The sequence below is a fragment of the Myxocyprinus asiaticus genome, chromosome 38 (genome assembly GCF_019703515.2).
Source record: "Myxocyprinus asiaticus isolate MX2 ecotype Aquarium Trade chromosome 38, UBuf_Myxa_2, whole genome shotgun sequence".
Lineage (NCBI taxonomy): Eukaryota > Metazoa > Chordata > Actinopteri > Cypriniformes > Catostomidae > Myxocyprinus > Myxocyprinus asiaticus.
The window spans coordinates 30,085,470-30,105,604 of NC_059381.1; the positions used below are offsets into that span (position 1 = coordinate 30,085,470).

General features: G+C 37.1%; 1 protein-coding gene across 2 annotated transcripts in view; it reads right to left on the bottom strand.

The window, feature by feature from the left end:
• The window catches only part of LOC127428855 (rab proteins geranylgeranyltransferase component A 2-like), a 101,887-nt gene that overhangs the window by 67,808 nt on the left and 13,944 nt on the right, over positions 1-20,135 (bottom strand). The window contains exons 2-8 of one of the 2 annotated variants that reach the window (XM_051677494.1): positions 14,339-14,405; positions 14,093-14,181; positions 13,817-13,947; positions 5,354-5,699; positions 4,998-5,114; positions 3,913-4,033; positions 2,750-2,972 (exon numbers count right to left, since the gene is read on the bottom strand). In XM_051677494.1, coding sequence (XP_051533454.1) covers positions 2,750-2,972; positions 3,913-4,033; positions 4,998-5,114; positions 5,354-5,699; positions 13,817-13,947; positions 14,093-14,181; positions 14,339-14,405 — 1,094 coding nt within the window. The remainder of the gene's footprint in view (positions 1-2,749; positions 2,973-3,912; positions 4,034-4,997; positions 5,115-5,353; positions 5,700-13,816; positions 13,948-14,092; positions 14,182-14,338; positions 14,406-20,135) is intronic. The other variant, XM_051677493.1, reaches the window with a different exon arrangement.

A 20,135-nucleotide genomic window follows, 5' to 3' on the forward strand; every position in this document is an offset into this window, starting at 1 on the left:
TGTATCTTGTTTTAAGGATTTTTATACAATTTTAAATGGAAAACAAAACAAAAACACTTGATAACAATAGGATTTTTTGCAGTGAATTTCTTTACTGAATTAAACTTAATAAAAAGTATTTTCTTCCCTTTAATTCAGTGAATGTCATTTAGAGGTATTTTTAAAAGATGATTTTGTCCTCTTTATTGTTAGTAAGCACGTTTATTACAACCATTTAAGTCGGGGCACAAGGTGAATAATTGGTTAAGAGCTAATGATTAATCATTGCAATAATCGCCGAATAGTAGAATAATCGTTCTAATAATTGTTAGATTAATCGATTATCAAAATAATCGTTAGTTGCAGCCCTAGTTCGCTAGTCACAAGAAGCATCTGCTGATATGGACTATGCCTCACAAAAAAAAAAGAGATCTCAGAAGACCTACGATCAAGAATTATTGCTTTGCATGAAGCTGGAAAGGGTTACAAAGTTATTTTGAAGAGCTTAGATATTCATCTGTCCACAGTTAGAAAATTCTCAACAAACTAAACGATTTAGTACTGTGACTACTCTCCCTAGAAGTGTCCATCCAGCCAAGATGATTCAAAAGGCACACAGCAGAATGCTTGATGAGGTAAAAAAAAAAAGTACCCTAGAGTGAGAGCTAAATACTTGAAGGAATCACTGGAACTGGTTAACATCTCTGTCATAAGTCTACTAAATGGAAAACATTAAACAGGCATGGTGTCCATGGCAGGACACCACGAAAAATTAATTATGACCAATTAATGCAGAAAACCAGCTAATTCCAAAAGGTTCACATACTTTTTCTTGCCACTCTATACTGTATATATGTGTCTTCTTAAGTCATACAATAGCATTGTGTAAGGAACAAACTATTACAATTTACGACGTTATTCACTGAAAATCTTGACATCCGCCCTAGCTTTCCTTGGCACGTTCATGAGAGTTTGTAACAATATCAGAAGTAAAAATGGCAGATTTATGAACCAACTGAACAAATCAGTTGATTTCAATGAAACCAGTCACAATCATTCATTCATTCATTCATTCATTTTATGATACTTTTATGATGGCTTTGCATCCTTTTGTTTTTACAGCTTGAAAGCCTCAGTCCATATTTGTTGTAATTGCATGGCAAAAACAACCAGTATAATTCTTGTTAAGTCATACATATTTGGAAAGACATGAGGGTGAGTAAATGATGACAGTATTTGAATTTTTGTGTGAACTACTCACTTAAAAATTTGTTTATATAGGAGGTACGCAAAAATAATTGTATTTTGCTATGTTGAACCTAACAAAATGAATGCCTTAAAAGAAAAATAATAAAGATTAGGTATGGGTAAAAATATTGATTATTGACCCTTCACTGAGCCCCGCCTTCAAAGCGTTTCTGGCCAATCCTATCTTAGCAACTGTTGCCGTCTGGCATTTCTCTAACTCGCGCTTGCTTTTTTCCAACGAGAGACTACGGGAGAAGTGTTGGGTGTAATACAATTACAAATTAATTAGTTACTGTAATCGAATTACTTTTTTAGTAAAAAAAAAGTAATGAATTACATTTTAAATTCTTGTAATCAGATTACAGTTACTTACAATTAATTTAATCACTTTTAAGTATATTATAGGGTTATGCTTATTTATAATACATTATTTATGTAGAATACATGAATTATGGCCCCGTAACAAGTCATTGTGAAGGAGAAATGTGAGGTGCTGAGTGTATAACTTATGAGAAAAATAGGCATTTTGAATTTGTTTTCAGAAAATAATTCAAGAGTAAAGTAATTAGTAATGTACTTTTTCAAAGAAGTAAAGTAAATGTCTTTTATGTCTTAGTGTGTAATCACTAATAAATGATGCTTTTATCTTTTCAAGTGATTGTGATAATTGTTTGCCTCAATCTTTGTTCATAGTCTCCAGTTTTCAATAAAATTACTGTGCAGTTTAACAATTTCTTTTACAAAAAAATCTGATAAATGTGTTTTAAAATGTCACTCTTCATTCCAACCCACGTAAGAATATTATCAATTCATATATGAGAATATTTAGCCAAAAACACATACTATGGACTAATTGCTAAAACTTTATAAAACATTTTCAGATATAAACAAAGACTCCAATTATTAATAAATAATATTGAAGATGTTTACAATCTAATGATAAGAATTTTCTTTTATATATAATATATATTTTTTGTCCTTAATTTTTAAGCATGTAATTCTGGTTCTGTTCACTCCATCTCCCACCGAAAAGTCTTATTTTATTCCACTAGATAGCAGCAAGTACTAGAAAAAGTACACCTTCAGTCACAAAATGCTGATCTGAAATGTTGGCGCTCTAACGCATTTTAGCCCTCACTCCATGGACATTCAGTTCATGCACCACCCCCACTGTCATTGTATATCTCGGCTTCTGAGTGGACTAGAAGCTCAATCTAGGTGTCATTAGAAAGCTGAGATCTTTCACCTTTGCGATGATGTTTAACATTTTATCATCAACTGCTGATTGCTACGGTATTTTTGTAAAGGACAAGCTCTTATTTTAAGTAAGAAAATAACAAATGAAAATGTCATGTCTCATTATCACACCTTTAAAAAAAGCTGATTGCCTTCACTGAGACATTATGATAGTTAAATGTTCCTTGCATAATCTAAATGTTTTTTTTTTTGCCAAAGTCTGAACTGTTTCTATTTGTAAGAAATTGAACTTTATATTCTATTAAGAGCATCCATTATCGTTTACCTGCAAAAGCACTGTGGAATTTCTCCCAGGCCATACAGTGGGAACAGGAAGGGAGTGTTGCCGTAGCGACCCAAGCATCGCAGGAAGTGCTGTGTGGCCTTTAGTCCCTCCTCCGTAGGGGTCTCCTGTGACACCATAGCAATGGAGTGCAGGACGAAGTCTTGCAGGTTCTCTGTCAGTTTCTTGGTCTTCAGGAACTCCCTAAATGGTTTCTCTGAGGAGTCTAAAAGAAGGAAAATTGTAAATCTATTATAGTTTCAAGGGAGAATATGTGGGAATACCAGAGGTTATTTAGCAGAGGTGGGCCACTTCTATTAAAATGAATGGGAGAAACTGGAATGCCCAACAGCACCAAACGGTCAACAGATGTTGAAAGGAAATCCAGCCTTACAGGTAAAAGAGTCAATCACCTTTTAGATACAGACAACGCACATGCAGATTAGCTATACACTACACAAAATTGGTTTTTTTTATGTAATCTGAGGTAAAGAAGCACAATTTATGATACCAGTGTTGTCAGATTTTATTGCTGATTTGAAATATGTTCTTTGATCGTAAACATGATTTTGATCTTTCCCAATTCAAGAAGACAGGAGCTGCACTGGCATGACTAGAAATAGAGCGTCCAAAAGATGGCTGACAGTGGACTGACTTGCTAGAAAGACGTTTCAAAAGAAGTTTGAAACTAAATTAAGTGTAATTTAAAATAAATAAAAAAACAATAAGTTTACGTTTTAAGGCAAGAGAGGCAAAATTGGGATTTCATTGGATCGTAGATGTTAAGTTATAATATTATTGGTTAATTATATTTTTTTCCCAACCACACGTCTTTTGTACCATCGAAAGAAAAGATATTTTAAAAGTGGTGAAAGTTATTACATTATGATGAAAGATTATAAAAAAACAAACGTTAGTTTCTGTAGAAACACATGCAATGATGAATCATGCACATTAAGATCAGGGACATTTAAAGTAATAAAGTAAACATGGGTCAGTTTTGATTTCAAATTGTGTTTAAGCTCAAAATTCTCTAATTCACAGAGACTGTCTTCCAGCATGACCTTGTATTAAAGATATGACAAATGCAGTAGATGTCTGTGATAGATCTTTGAGGTCCTATGTGAACCTGAAAGCAGCAGAGAAAGAAACACATAGGGTCATACCCTGGTACTCCTCTGGGTGCTGCTCAAAGTCCAGACAGAAGGTAAGATACTTCATCAGCATGCGTTTCTCCACCACAGTCAGCTGCTTACTGGCAAACACATCAGCCCGCGAACACGGCACCTTAAGCGGAGGAAGAGTCAGGAACGAAGGAGTAAAAGGGATATGTTAGCCACAGTCACCACTTACTTTCATTGTATGGAGAGAAGAAAATAAAATGCAAGGAAACTAAAAGGTGACTGAGACAAACATTTTGCCTAACATATCTTTTAGTGTTCCACAGAAGAAATAAAGTCATAAGGGTTTGGAACATCATGATGGTGAGTAAATGATGACATCATTTTTTTATTTTTAGGGTTAACAATCCCTTTTAAATGAAAGTATGTGTGCATGTACAAATATGCATCAAATAACACACACAGGCACAGAAAGAGAGAGGGATGGAACGATTGTGCGAGAAAGGGATTATGTTTAGCCCCACATTACTCAAACAGATGGTTATAGCATTACAATGCTGCTTTTAATGTTTTTAGTGAAATGAGAAACACCTTTTGCGTCAATGCTCTTATCAGGTACATTAGTAAATACAAATGGATGAATCCAGCAGCATCTATTTAATCATTTTATCTTAGCTGAATCGCTATAGTAATTTGAATCAGAATCCTTAATGCAAGGACAAAAATACAACACGATCATCAGGTAAGCATATTATCTTAAACCAAAGGCAAACAGCATGCTTGAATAAAAAATAAAAAAATAATTTAGTTACTGTAGTTTTATTGTTATGATCATCTTTTTTCATGAAATGTTGTAGAATGACACTTTCTGAAGAAAGTGGTGCTTGCTTGTGCAAAACTCATCACCACAATGCAAGGGTGTTGTGAGTGGTTTTTGCTCATTGTCATGCAGCTGCTATGGTGTTCTGAGTGGTTTCTTACTGACATCATTCAAAAGAGCCCAACCCCATTTCTTTATAATATTCTGTTTCCATGATATGGCTCGGGTGACCTGACAGTTTGATTTTGTGATTCTTCAGCAATTCTTTTATTCTGTTAGTAGGAATTTGTGCAAAAGAATTGTTGCATACCTGCTCCACTTTTCCATTTCTGCAGGTGAGGATGCGGCTAATGTTCTTGAACTCTGCGTAACGACTCACATTAGACTTGATGAGCAGATCCACCAGTGCGCCACGCGAATACATCAACTTTGAAGGGGGTCAGAGTAGAACACAATAAATTTAGTTTCACTGCCATCCAAGTCCACTACATAATATTTGTTAGTGAGCCATTATAATCGCAACCAGTCACTCATGCAGGTGTAAATGTGAACATAATGACAATGAGTTAACAATGTTAACTATTACTACACTTTTAGGTGGCAGGTCTTATTTATTTTGGCCAGCTCTTTATACTACTTATATTATCATACAAAATGCATACGAACCTTGGAGACCAGGTCGATGTTAAATCTGCGTCCCTCCTTCAACAGCTTTTGGTATGTTATCTTCTCCACAGGTGGATCTGCTGGGCTGCTGATTGGCTGCTGCTCTTTTTCTTCCTGCGATTGGCTGGAGTCTGAAATCTCAGGTATAGCCTTCTCTTCTGTTGGCTCAAAGATTTCGTCCCCCTCTTTTTGCATCTTAACAACAGCTTCTGTAGGGTCATCGGTAGTAACCGTCTCTTGCCCCTCTGTAGAGTCACTGTTGGTCTCCTCTGATGTAGTCTGCGTGTTCACTGGCTGACTGCTTGGTAGCGAGACCTTCGTTTCCTCTTCTTTTTCTTCTTCCTCACTATTAAGGAGAGGATGTAGATATACCATTGAACAATTATATCATGTAAATGGTTGCATTCAGAAACACAGGTTTTGTAAAGGACACTAACTGTACTGACAGTCCCCCTAGCAACCTTCAAGTGATAATTCATCCAAAAATGAAAATTCTCTCATCATTTACCCACTCTCATGCCATCCCGGATGTGTATGACTTTCTTTCTTCTGCTGAACACAAATGAAGATTTTTAGAAGAATACTTTAGCTCTGTAGGTCCATACAATGCAAGTGAATGGTGACCAGAACTTTGAAGCTCCAAAAATCATAAAAAGACAGCATAAAAGTAATCCATACGACTCCAGTGGTTAAATCCATGTCTTCAGAAGCGATATGATAGGTGTGTGTGAGAAACAGATGAATATTTAAGTCCTTTTTCCCATAAATCTCCACATTCACTTTCAGATTCTCCTTTTGTTTTTTGGCGATTCATATTGTTATCGCATATCACCACCTACTGGTCGGGGCTAGTCAAATGTGGAGATTTAGAGAAAAAAAGGACTTTAATATTTATCTGTTTCTCACCCATACCTTTATATTATTATTGCTTCGGAAGATATGGATTTAACCACTGGAGTCTTATGGATTACTTTTATGCTGCATTTATGTGCTTTTTGGAGTTTCAAAGCTCTGGTCACCATTCACTTGCATTGTATGGACCTACAGAACTGGAATATTTGTCTAAAAATCTTAATTTGTGTTCTGCAGAAGAAAGAAAGTCACACACATCTGGGATGGCATGAGGGTGAGTAAATAAGAGAAATTTCATTTTTGGATGAACCATTCCTTTCAGTTAAAAGTGTGCTCAGTAATTTGCAAATTGCTAAACTTTTGCACAGAAAGAAATATTAATAGTAGAATAGTATTTTTATGACAAATACTGATATTTCTAAACCATCCTCATTAATCAAAAAATCAATATAATTAACACCAATTGCAATGAATGGTTGTTGCAAAATGAAAATATTTAAATCTTGATTATTCTAATATGCTACTACAACACATGTTATATGCACAATAACTGCATAACAAATATTTGCCTATAACTTGTACAGAGAAATAAATAAAAAGAATAAATGTTGAGTAGGAAAAAGATGCATCTAAGAATCACACTCAGAGATGGAATAGAATTTCAAGCTGATTCAGTCGTTCTCAAATTGGCCGCTGTGGGGGGTGAAATATGGTGTACAGTCTGTCTTCCACTCCCACTGTCACTGCATTATGCAGTCGTGTTCTATTTATTTTTTGGAATGCTGTTCATTACTTGGATGAGAAAAAGCAGGACTTTGAAGACGATGAAAACTTATTTCTAAATAATATGGTAACACTATATTATACTAGTTAATGTAACAGCTACACATGAACTAACAATAAACAATAGTATGTTCATAAAACCAAGATAAATAAATTTGGTAAAAAAAAGTATTTTATATATATATATATATATATATATATATATATATATATATATATATATATATATATATATATATATATATATATATGAACTCAGCAAAAAAAGAAATGTCCCTTTTTCAGAACACTGTATTTTAAAGATAATTTTGTAAAAATCCAAATAACTTTACAGATCTTTATTATAAAGGGTTTAAACAATGTTTTCCATGCTTGTTCAATGAACCATATGCAATTAATGAACATGCACCTGTGGAACGGTCGTTAAGACGCTAACAGCTCACAGACGGTAGGCAATTAAGGTCACAGTTATAAAAACTTAAAACACTAAAGAGAACTTTCTACTGACTCTGAAAAACACCAAAAGAAAGATGCCCAGGGTCCCTGCTCATCTGCGTGAACATGCCTTAGGCATGCTGCATGGAGGCATGAGGACTGCAGTTGTGGCCAGGGCAATAAATTGCAATGTCCGTACTGTGAGATGCCTAAGACAGCACTACAGGGAGACAGGAAGGACAGCTGATCATCCTCGCAGTGGCAGACCACATGTAACAACACCTGCACAGGATCCGTACATCCGAATATCACACCTACGGGACAGGTACAGGATGGCAACAACTGCCCGAGTTGCACCAGGAATGCACAATCCCTCCATCAGTGCTCAGACTGTCCGCAATAGGCTGAGAGAGGCTGGACTGAGGGCTTGTAGGCCTGTTGTAAGGCAGGTCCTTACCAGACATCACTGGCAACAATGTCCCCTATGGGCACAAATCCACCTTCGCTGGACCAGACAGGAAGTGGCAAAAAGTGCTCTTCACCGATGAGTCGCGGTTTTGTCTCACCAAGGATGATGGTCCGACTCGCGTTTATCGTCGGAGGAATGAGTGTTACACCGAGGCCTGTACTCTGGAGTGGGATCAGTTTGGAGGAGGAGGGTCCGTCATGGTCTGGGCGGTGTGTCACAGCATCATTGGACTGAGCTTGTTGTCATTGCAGGCAATCTCAACATTGTGCGTTACAAGGAAGACATCCTCCTCCCTCATGTGGTACCCTTCCTGCAGATTCATCCTGACATGACCCTCCAGCATGACAATGCCACCAGCCATACTGCTCATTCTCTGCATGATTTCCTGAAAGACAGGAATGTCAGTGTTCTGCCATGGCCAGCGTAGAGCCCGGATCTCAATCCCACTGAGCACGTTTGGGACCTGTTGGATCGGAGGGTGAGGGCTAGGGTCATTCCCCCCAGAAATGTCCGGGAACTTGCAAGTGCCTTGGTGGAAGAGTGGGGTAACATCTCACAGCAAGAACTGGCAAATCTGGTGCAGTCCATGAGGAGGAGATGCACTGCAGTACTTAATGCAGCTGGTGGCCACACCAGATACTGACTGTTACTTTTGATTTTGACCCCCCCTTTGTTCAGGGACACATTATTCCATTTCTGTTAGTCACATGTCTGTGAAACTTGTTCAGTTTATGTCTTAGTTGTTGAATCTTTTTATGTTCACACAAATATTTACACATGTTAAGTTTGCTGAAAATAAAAGTAGTTGAAAGTGAGAGGATGTTTCTTTTTTTTGCTGAGTTATATATATATATATATATATATATATATATATATATATATATATATATATATATATATATATACACACACACACACACACATAATGCATTACTAACTGATGTTAATAAATAGAACCTAATTGTAAGTGTATGTATACACCATAGGTGTCGACTGATATGTTTTTTCAGGGCCGATGCCGATAACCTTATTAGTAATCAAGGAGACCAATAACCGATATTTGGGGCCGATATACATTTGCCGTAAAAATTACAATTTTAAATCAACAGTCAAAAAGTCTCTTAAGAAATGGGCAAGAATGAGGACATTGTGGCCCAAAGACAACTAAAGTAGTGGACTATGTGGGATCTTCTACCATTTATATATACATAGGAAAGATACTGTATGGGGGTTCAGGGGTAACCCCTGAGAGAAAATGTATGTAAAAGTCTTAATGAACCACTTTATTATTTTCCTTAAAATGCAAATCTGCCAAAAACAAACAAACAATGTACATCTAAACAGTGCAGTTTAAAAATTATGTTTGCTATAGTCAAGTATAAAAGGGCTGACTATCAAATAATGGAAATGTTTTTCATCATAAGCAGAGAACCCGTAATTTCAAAGTTTTGGTTGTAATTTTTACCATCCATGCCAGAGATGATGTTATCTCTGATTAATTTTCACAAAATGTAAACAAAAATCTCTGCTTATTATCAATAGGCTCAAAACATGTTGATTAATAAAGTGAATTTTAAACAGGAAAAACTTGTTTCTAGTCTAATGGCGCTCTGGAACCATGATAAATTATTCTGTCACAAACCTTGCTTAGCTGAACCATCAAAGTCATATCAGACACATGAAGATTGTTTCTGCTTCATTTTTGTTTTCTGCAGTGTATTTTAGCAAAAGATGCCGGTATCCATCTATATTGCTGCTCACTGTATTTCTCTGCTACAGTCTACTGTCGTTAAAATAACTGCGTTTGCAGCTCTACTATGCAGCGCCTCAAGTCGTGGGCCTGTGGAGAGAGGCAACGCGTGCAGAGCGCGAAAAGGCATTGATGAAGTGTGTTCGGTGCTAGAGAAAAATATTCAAGGACATAGCGCTGAAAGATTAGTGCCATCTACACCCCAGAATGCTTGCATTGTACACTGCTCTGTTGTTTTGTCGCCCTGCTAACCTAAACTGTAGAAACGGTGAGATTGGGCAACCGTTCTCATGTTGTCTTGCAGTCCGGATGGAACAGTTGGTGACTGCTGGCATAAACTATTGTGATGTTTATTGCAACTTCAGTATCTGCATTCTTACCTTTGAAAACAGCTTGTCCTCTCAGTGATGCATCTGAATACGGATTACAGTGTTGATTGGCCATTAACACATGACATATAACCAATCCAATAATTCCGTAAGCTGTACATTGAGCCAGACTACAAGCAGTAACCTTCAGAACAAAATAAGGATTCCGATCATACGAAACATTATGAATATCGGACCCGATTATCGGCCAGGTCGACCCCTAATACACCAATGTGGGTGTTATCAATAATACTAGAATTAGGGCAGTGATTTCAACCATGGCATGATTGTTGGTGCCAGATGGGCTGGTTTTTGTATTTCTGTAACTTGTTGATCTCCTGGGATTTTCACACACAACAGTCTCTAGAGTTGACTCAGAATGGTGCCAAAAACGAAAAAACATCCAGTAAGCAGCAGTTCTGGGGACAGAATGGCAACACTGGTTCGAGCTGACAGAAAGGCTACGGTAACTCAGCTAACCACTCTGTACAATTGTAGTGAGCAGAATAGATTTGCAGCATGAATGTGCAGTTGACAAATCTGCAGAAATTGCATGATGCAATCATGTCAACATGGACCAGAATCTCAAAGGATTGTTTCCAACATCTTGTGGAATCCATGCCACGAAGAATTGAGGCTGTTTTGAAAGCAAAGGGAGGCCCTACCCAGTATAAGTATAGTGTTCCTAAAAATGTGCACAGTGAGTGTATTTTTGCCTTACAAAATGTAGTGTATTAAATTTTAATTCATTCAGGTCCTCCTCCAATAATGATACTAATAGTAATAATAATGTATACAACATATGTCATATGTAATTTTGTAAAATGTACTTATTGAAATTCGACGATAATTAAATTCTGCCATTCAAAGACAGCAAATGACAGGGTCAAAGAGAGGGTCAAAATTCAGGAGGATTTAAGAGGCTCTAAAAATGTTCATGGTATCCTCTTTGTACAGAATATAGGGAAATGTTCCAAGTAACTGGTGGAGCCAATCAGTAATCATGTCAAAGGTGGCTTGGTTATTTCATTCCATGGACACTTTTGGGTGCACTTATAGAATCAAGTTAACAGCTTTTATCAATACCCAAGGTTGGCAGCAATCGTCAGCCATGCAATGTCCTGGTGTGGGAAGGAGAAATCAGGGAGACAGAGTACAATGTCAAAGTACTTCTCAAGACATCCCAGGCAATTATTTGGTGCTAAGTGCATGTCGTGTCAATGAAGGCTCATCTATGGTGCTCCACTGTGGTCCTTGAGATCTTAATGTATGTCCTTATAGATTCATTGAAGGCATGACCTGGTGGTGGATTTATAGCAGCTGTAAGTTTTTGCACTACACACTAGGCTACCAGACATGTCTACTTCTGGCTACTTGTGCTTCTCAAAGTCTTGACATGGGCCAGCTCAACCCAGGTCCAGGGAGATGATTATTTGAGGGAAAAGAAGGTTCCTCCATACATTGCTAATGCAGCTGAGGAGTTGTCAGAAGACTAGTTGTATGACATTACTTTGAAAGTCCGTCATCTATAGGACAAAAAAGTAGGAAGATAAGATTGTTTCCAATAGTGCCCTAGAGTTGCACACCATTTACACAGTTGAGAGTGTAAGTTGGAGAGAAAGGGGCAATAAAGAGGTAGGGATATGAAGTGTCCTCAGAGAAGAGTTGCACCAGAGAAGTAGAGAATGTTTTGGGGGTGATTTTTGTCCATTTACAGTGGCTTGCTGTTGGGAAAACAGTCCTGGGAACTATATTATCCACACACAAAATGATGCAGTCCATAATACAGTGAACGAGTCCATCAGTGTCCTGCAAGGAGTTCTAAAATACCAGGAGAAAGCTATCCATTAGCATCCCCTTTCACTTCTATTGTGGTGCTTGACTGGCTGATTAACCCCCCAAAGATGCAATCTGACGGCTGTCAATGGCCCTTAGCTCTGGCACCAGGTGTCACATAAATGATCACTCGTCAATGGTAAACAATCTGTTACTGGTAAAAAATAATTTAATCATAATTAGAGTTATTAGAATTTACGCATTAATGCATGCGATTAATTAAAAAAGTTTAACGCAGGGGCTGGGTAGCTCAGCGAGTACCACCCCTGGAGTCGCGAGTTCAAATCCAGGGTGTGCTGAGTGACTCCAGCCAGGTCTCCTAAGCAACCAAATTGGCTCAGTTGCTAGGGAGGGTAGAGTCACACGGGGTAACCTCCTCGTGTTCACAATAATGTGTGGTTCTCGCTCTCGGTGGGGCACGTGGTGAGTTGTGCGTGGATGCCGCGGAGAATAGTGTGGGCCTCCAAACGCACTACGTCTCCACGGTAACACACTTAACGAGCCACGTGATAAGATATGCAGATTGACGGTCTCAGACGCAGAGGCAACTGAGATTCGTCCTCCGCCACCCGGATTGAGGCGAGTCACTACACCACCACGAGCACTTAGAGCGAAGAATTGGGCATTCCAAATTGGGGAGAAAATCCCAAAAAAGTTAACGCGTTATTTTTTCTTAGTCGTGATTAACACATTTACTGTTAATAAAGCATAAACCAGCATAAATACTGGTTAGAAGGGCGGAACCTTTGTAATGTGTCCACCCAGAATCATTACACAGACGCACACTTCACAACACACACACAACAGCGCTTCCGTGTCAGTGATAAAATGATGGAGAAAGGACTCTTAACAATACTTGATGTTAAAACAAGCCCAGATGGGACTTGTGCTAGAAATCAAGTATTTTTCACCCTAGGTAGTGCACATTTTAATTACCACAGAAACATGTCAAGTCTTAACTATCACCAAGACGCAGAATGAGACATTTTTGTCTGCAAGCACTATTCATGTGGAGTTCAAAGCTGCCGTTGCCACCCTGATGCAAATCATGAAAGTGGCATCACGATTGCTGTAGCAAAGCAGATAGCCACAGTCTACCGGCAGATTAATATTGTGGAGTGTAAAAGATTTAATGCCCATTGCAATGAAAATATAACCTATGTGGAGACTAGTTCTTTTAATTACTCAACCTCCCAATAAGACTTTGGGAAACGTTTAATGTTACTTGAATCTGTGCTATTTTAGTGCATTTCTATCTTTATACTGCGGAAGGCTTTGTTTGGAAAATATTAATAAAGCATAATATTGTTCCATATTGTTTTGTTTTCTTTGGAAAAAAATGCATTTTGACAAGAAGTAAATATAGTGTCAAATTTCAGCAATTTCAAAAACTGCAATTTATCGCGATTAACTAAAAAACATTATGCGATTGATCGCGATCAAAAATTGTAAATGACTGATAGCACTAGTCATAATACATACATACACACACAGTACATGACTGTTTGTAAATGTCTGTCAAAAGGCAAGCATGATTTTTGACACCTATTGGTGTAGTTCTGGTATCTACTGGCAGGGGTCAAAGGTTAGGGTTCCCTTCAATTGTCAGCATGCCGGTACATCTCATGCACAGTTGAGTGCTCAGCCTTGCACAGTTTACTCTTCTGACCAAGAGCACATATGTATGCGATTGACACAATCCACAATCCACATGTAAGCGAGCAATTGTGGATGATACACTGCTGTCCGGAACGCATCAGGACAGAATAGCCTTTACACCTCAAATCCGATGTGGTCACATGCGTTTCTGACCACCTTTGAATGTGGTTTGAGTGATCGGATAAAAAGAAAAACATTTTGGACCCTGTTTACACCTGTACTTAGCACTGTCTGCTTGTGATTTGATCACCCAAAATGCAACGCATCTTAATACCAGGTGTAAACAGGGCCTAAGGAAATACCACACTAACCTGGCATAACAGAAAACTTCTAGGTTAGAAATGGAGGAGTCCACAGAGTTGAGAGGCACCACATCTTCTCCCTCATCAATCAAGCTCCTCCATACTTGCTCTGACTCCGTGGTCAGTACCTCCTGCTGATTCTGAAAAACAAATATTACAAAAAGAATTTCACCATTGGCTTCAAAAATACAAGGTGACCTATGGCTGTAAGCTGATAAAAAGTAAATCTGCTGATTGTAAAAATTCTCATAAATTGTATCTGTGCATAAATGACAAATAACTAACCTTATATTCCTCAATCCATGAAAGCAGGCCATTGAATGTGAAGCTAGCCCAGTTTCCAGCATAGTAGTTCCTCCTATAAAATGAACTGGCTAATCGGCAATCATTCCAGTATTTTCAGTATTTTAAGACATGTACTTAACTAAAGCCATGCACTACAAACAGGACTGAGTGAAAATGACAGAAAACTGCATACGTAACATACTTTCAGTCTATGATACAAGTTCAGGTCTAGAGTCTGAATCTTACCTGTCCAAATGCAGAACGCTCTGTCCGACTCTGGAGCAGGCAGCTGCAATGACAGACTCGGTGAGGCCTGGGAATGAACACAGACAGAGAGCATTGTCACTGACCACCATTCAAATTTCCTGTCTGACCTCTCTCGGAATTAAACGCTTCATTCAATTTGTGAAATGTGTGCCATTTCAAGTACACAGAACTGAAACACCAAAGCAGTCTGTCTGCTTTAACAATTGCATTGTTGCAAACGTAAACGCATTAGCCTCGCTTGAGTCTTATTCAGTGTAACTGCTGCTTCAGCACAGCAGAACGACAAGTAAACACCATTCTAAGTTCTAATATTATATGAAATAGCAGCTCAAACAATAAACAGGACTCTACAATATTTTATTTCTGCTTGCCCAAGCAGGCCATTAGTTTGGCCAATATTTTGTATTAAACGTAAAGTGTTCTTTACAAAACAAACAAGATACATCAAAGAATTTATTAGGTTTTTCATTTTTAAAAACACAATTTTTATTAGGCTCATTTTTTATGTCCTAATCTATTAAGTTATTCAAAAATACATTACAAATGCAATTAACACAAAACAATTAGGCCTAGGCTACTTGAATATATCTTTAAAATGATTAACATGTTTTTGATTTTTGAATTCAGTCAATTTGATACATTTTATGGGGGTTAAAGTAAAAAAATCTAACATAGTTGTATAATCATTCGTAAAAAACAAGACAGTAAAAAAACTATAAATAAATATATATATTAAAAAAAGTCTCATTAAAAGCTGAAATTCTTGACAAATGTTGGCATAAGCAGTTGGAATAATCTTTTATTATTTTTCCTTAAAAAATAAGCAGTGAAACAATATTGCTTAAAAATATATTTAAAAGTTTAAAAATTATTAAATATATTTAATGTCAGGTGGTGTAACCAACATGCAGGTAGCCATTTTGGTGTCATGTGACCAAAAAAAAAAAAAAAACAAAAAAAAACATAAAACAGAGAGGACCCCTTTATTTTTAACTTAGATTTTTTTAAAAATCTATATTAAAAGGCACATTTTGTTCAGGTCAGATGGAGAGATTTTTAAAAGATTTCTTATTTTATCATCTCAGACAACCTTATTTGTCAATGACCCATAATATTTGGAATTTTTACTATAAATTATAAGCTGCTAATTTTTAAACTTTTCTTTTTTAAAAAAAGCATACAGTGCAAAAAACGACTGATTAACAAATAATTTTTAGCATTGATGCTTGCAACGTAATCACAAATCATTCTCGCTTTTCCCTAAAAATGTTAGCCAGCTAGATTACTTTACTGACATTTATACTGGCGGCCAAAAGTTTGGAATAATGTACAGATTTTGTTCTTATGGAAAGAAATTGGTACTTTTATTCACCAAAGTGGTATTCAACTGATCACAGTGTATAGTCAGGACATTCATAATGTGAAAAATTACTATTACAATTTGAAAAAAAAAAAAGTCAGAACTTCTTAAACTACTTCAAAGAGTTCTCATCAAAAAATCCTCCACGTGCAGCAATGACAGCTTTGCAGATCCTTGGCATTCTAGCTGTCAGTTTGTCCATATACTTCCTGTAGCACTTGCCATAGATGTGGCTGTCTTGTCGGGCACTTCTCCCGCACCTTACAGTCTAGCTGATCCCACAAAAGCTCAATGGGGTTAAGATCCATAACACTCTTTTCCAATTATCTGTTGTCCAATGCCTGTGTTTCTTTGCCCACTCTAACCTTTTCTTTTTCTGTTTCAAAAGTTTTTATTTCTTTGCAATTCTTCCCATAAGGCCTGCACCCCTGAGTCTTCTCTTTACTGTTGTACATGAAACTGGTGTTGAACAGGTAGAATTCAATGAAGCTGTCAGCTGAGGACATGTGAGGTGTCTATTTCTCAAACTAGAGACTCTGATGTACTTATCCTCTTGTTTAGTTGTACATCTGACCTTCCACATCTCTTTCTGTCCTTGTTAGAGCCAGTTGTCCTTTGTCTTTGAAGACTGTAGTGTACAACTTTGTATGAAATCTTCAGTTTTTTTGGCAATTTCAAGCATTGTATAGCCTTCATTCTTCAAAACAATGATTGACTGATGAGTTTCTAGAGAAAGCTGTTTCTTTTTTGCCATTTTTGACCTAATATTGACCTTAAGACATGCCAGTCTATTGCATACTGTGGCAACTCAAAAACAAATACAAAGACAATGTTAAGCTTCATTTAACGAACCAAATAGCTTTCAGCTGTGTTTGATATAATGGCAAGTGATTTTCTAGTACCAAATTAGCAATTTATCATGATTACTCAAGGATAAGGTGTTGGAGTGATGGCTGCTGGAAATGGGGTCTGTCTAGATTTGATCACAAATTACTTTTTTCAAATAGTGATGGTGCTGTTTTTTACATCAGTAATGTCCTGACTATACTTTGTGATCAGTTGAATGCCACTTTGGTGAATTCCGAAACAGCAAAATCTGTACATTATTTAGACTTTTGGCTGCCAGTGTACCGTAAGTCATCAGAATTTTCAACAACAATGTCCAATACATTACATAAGAATACATTTTTATGTTGGCAAGGCATAAAAACACAATTACATGATCTAGTAACATAAGACGTAGTGACAATGCAGCATTGACCTACAAGGGCAAGTGACAGTCCTTATTGTTGAGCCCTGCAGTGAAGTCACTAGAAAAAAGAAGCAAGACTTTAAAAGAAAGCTGAGCATTCACAGGCCAAAATACCAGTGAATGCAATTGTAATATTTACTAGCATACTATGTTGGTACTCAGGTTTACATACTACACAAAGCTGCACTAAAAAGGCAGACAGAGCATGTGGGGTCTGAGAGCAAGATTGAGCCGCACCGGGGCTGAAAACAACTCCATTAAGCCGCTGAAGCGTCCCTATCCCTCCATCTTTCTTCTTCTTCATCTGGCCTTGCACAGCCCCCATCTCACACACACAATGGAAAAGTGATTTATTCTGGGCAGGCCCGCCATATCTTCCCCTGCACTGGCTATTTCACTGATGGAGAATCCTGCGATTCTAGACACCCACATGCTCGCATTAAGCTTTAGCCGGCCCCACGTTGTGACCAAAAACTCTTGTCCAAATTTACAGTCAACATGAAATCAAACTGTATTCTTAAAGGGATAGTTCACCAAAAATGATCATTTTGTCATCATTCATTCACCCTCATGTTGTTCCAAACACTTTCTTCCATGGATCACAAGGAGATTTGTGGTTACAGTATAGGATATATTTTATTTTATTGTTTTAATTTATTAATTTATTTTTTTATCATTTGAGCATTCCAATAATTTTTTTCACATTTTTTCTCATTGAATATCCTGTTTCACTCTGAAATACGACAGTGAAAGCATTTCAATATTTACATTAGACATTCACTATGAAAATCCAAGTGCAAGTACCTCTAATAATGAGTCTGTATTTACACCAATTCAAAAAGTAAATTTAGCTGATGAAACCTAATTAGATTAATGGAAATGTATCAGATTAGCTTACTTGGCCTTTTTTAAACACATGCTTCTCAATTACCTGCCTCGCAGAAAAGCAGAGGTCCAAGCTGCTTATATATACGTATATCTGTCCAGATCAAGGGCGTAGATTTGGCTTGAACACTGGGGGGTTGCAGCGTGAAGCATTTATATGTTTCCATTGATCATGGTATAACTATTGGAGGGTTGATGCCCCTGGTCCAGATAATATTAAAAATGTTTTTAAAAAGTGTAAATAACCTCTCACCACCATCTTTTAATGTCATTTATCCTATCCAGTATTGATTTTTCCACATCATGTTTGCTAAAGACAAACATTACCTGCCATAAAGTTCTGATGCCACATAGACATGCTGGGCGATAAATAATGGATTTGAGCTGGCAGGACTTTGATGACCGGGCAAAGCCCGGAATGCTTTCAGCAGGAATTGTATGAAATCATAAATCACTCTTCATTTTAGAGAACATTCCAAATGGATTCTATCTCTGCACCTTGAAAGTCATTTTTCGGTTATTTATAGTCAGGGCTGAGGGAGCAAGGGAGGGATTGTAAGAGAGACAGAGAGAGGCAGAGAAAGGAGTGGTCACTTTTCTTACACTCCACCCTTTTCTGTCACCCATCCCATCTATCTATCTATCTATCTATCTATCTATCTATCTATAGTGGCAAGAAAAAATATGTGAACCCTTTGGAATTAGCTGGTTTTCTGCATTAATTGGTCATAAAAAGTGATCTCAACTTCATAAGTCACAAATATACACAAACACAATGTGCTAACAACACACAAACAATTATAATCTTTCATGTCTTTATTAAATACATCCCTTTAAACAGTCACAGTACTGTGGAAAAAGTTAGTGAACCCTTGGATTTAATAACTGGTCGATCCTCCTTTGGCAGCAATAACCTCAACCAAGCATTTCCGTTAGCTGCGAATTAGACCTGCACAACGTTCAAAAGGAATTTTGGACCATTCTTCCTCATAGAACTGCTTCAGCTCAGCCATATTCTTAGGATGTCTGGTGTGAATGGCTCTCTTGAGGTCATTCCACAGTATCTCTATTGGGTTAAGGTCTGGACTCTGACGGCCACTCCAAAAGGTGGATTTTCTTTTTTTGAAGTCATTCTGTAGTGGATTTACTTCAATGTTTACAGTCATTGAGCCTCATTCAGGAAAATCTCGAAAAAATATGAAAAAATTGAGTAATTTTCATGAAAATTGAGTCATTTTCATGAAAATGGAGCTTCCTGAAAACTTTCCGCCAGATTCACGAACGCTTCGTATTCCCCAGATGTGTTAGTATAACTTGTGCATGTTAGTGAACTCCAAACATTTGGAAATAGAGCACGCGTCCACATTCATTCCCAATTATCATAATCCACGGCCACAAAAACGCCATATAAGGAAGGCTTCAGACTCACAAGTAAATGAGAATAGGAATAGATTTTAACATGTATGTGCGAACGGTAATAAAAAAAATGGTTTTTAATGGAGTGCATTCACATCGTAAAATACTGATTTAGCAAACACTCGCATCTAAAAAGAAAGTGAGGAACTTAGTCATCTTTGCTGTCATCAGAGGTTCTTTTGTGAATTAGTCTAAGAGGTCAATAAAAATGGTTTGACATGAAGCTTTAGTGTAAAAAATGTTCAGTTCATGCCAACAGGTCACAGGAGGATGTCCACCTTCTCTGGTTCAGTTAAGCGCATTGCCAGCATCATTGGAGAAACTTCGAGTAAATCCAAGACTGTACAATGATATACTTCCCTTGCAACAATAACAATCTTCAAAGAAATTGACAGAATGCCAGAAGAAGGACTTTGACTGAAATGCTTTAAGATATTACAGATTTAAAAGCAACATGATGCAGGCTTTTTTTTTCGTTGAATTTTTTACGTGCACCTGCCTGTGATGTGTTCATTTAAGCTTTTACCACTGACCATACGTCAACTGAACGCGATTTACCGATGCCTATACAAAATTTTGAAATCTAAATAAAAGAGCTTATTTGAAATTTAAAAAAAGTCCATCCAGTCACATTAGAGGGCATTATTCTTTTCTCGAGAGAATCAAACGCAAACCCATATCAAGAACTTCTGCTGGAAATAAGCAGAGTTGTGAAAAAATATATACTTTGAAATAATAAATGCAAGCAGCAAAGAAACGTTTCTAAATAAAAGCTTTTTTCTTTTTTTATTATTAGTTATTTTTTAAGGTTAATTTCACTCATTTAATATATATATATTTTTTTATTATTTAATTTTACTTCT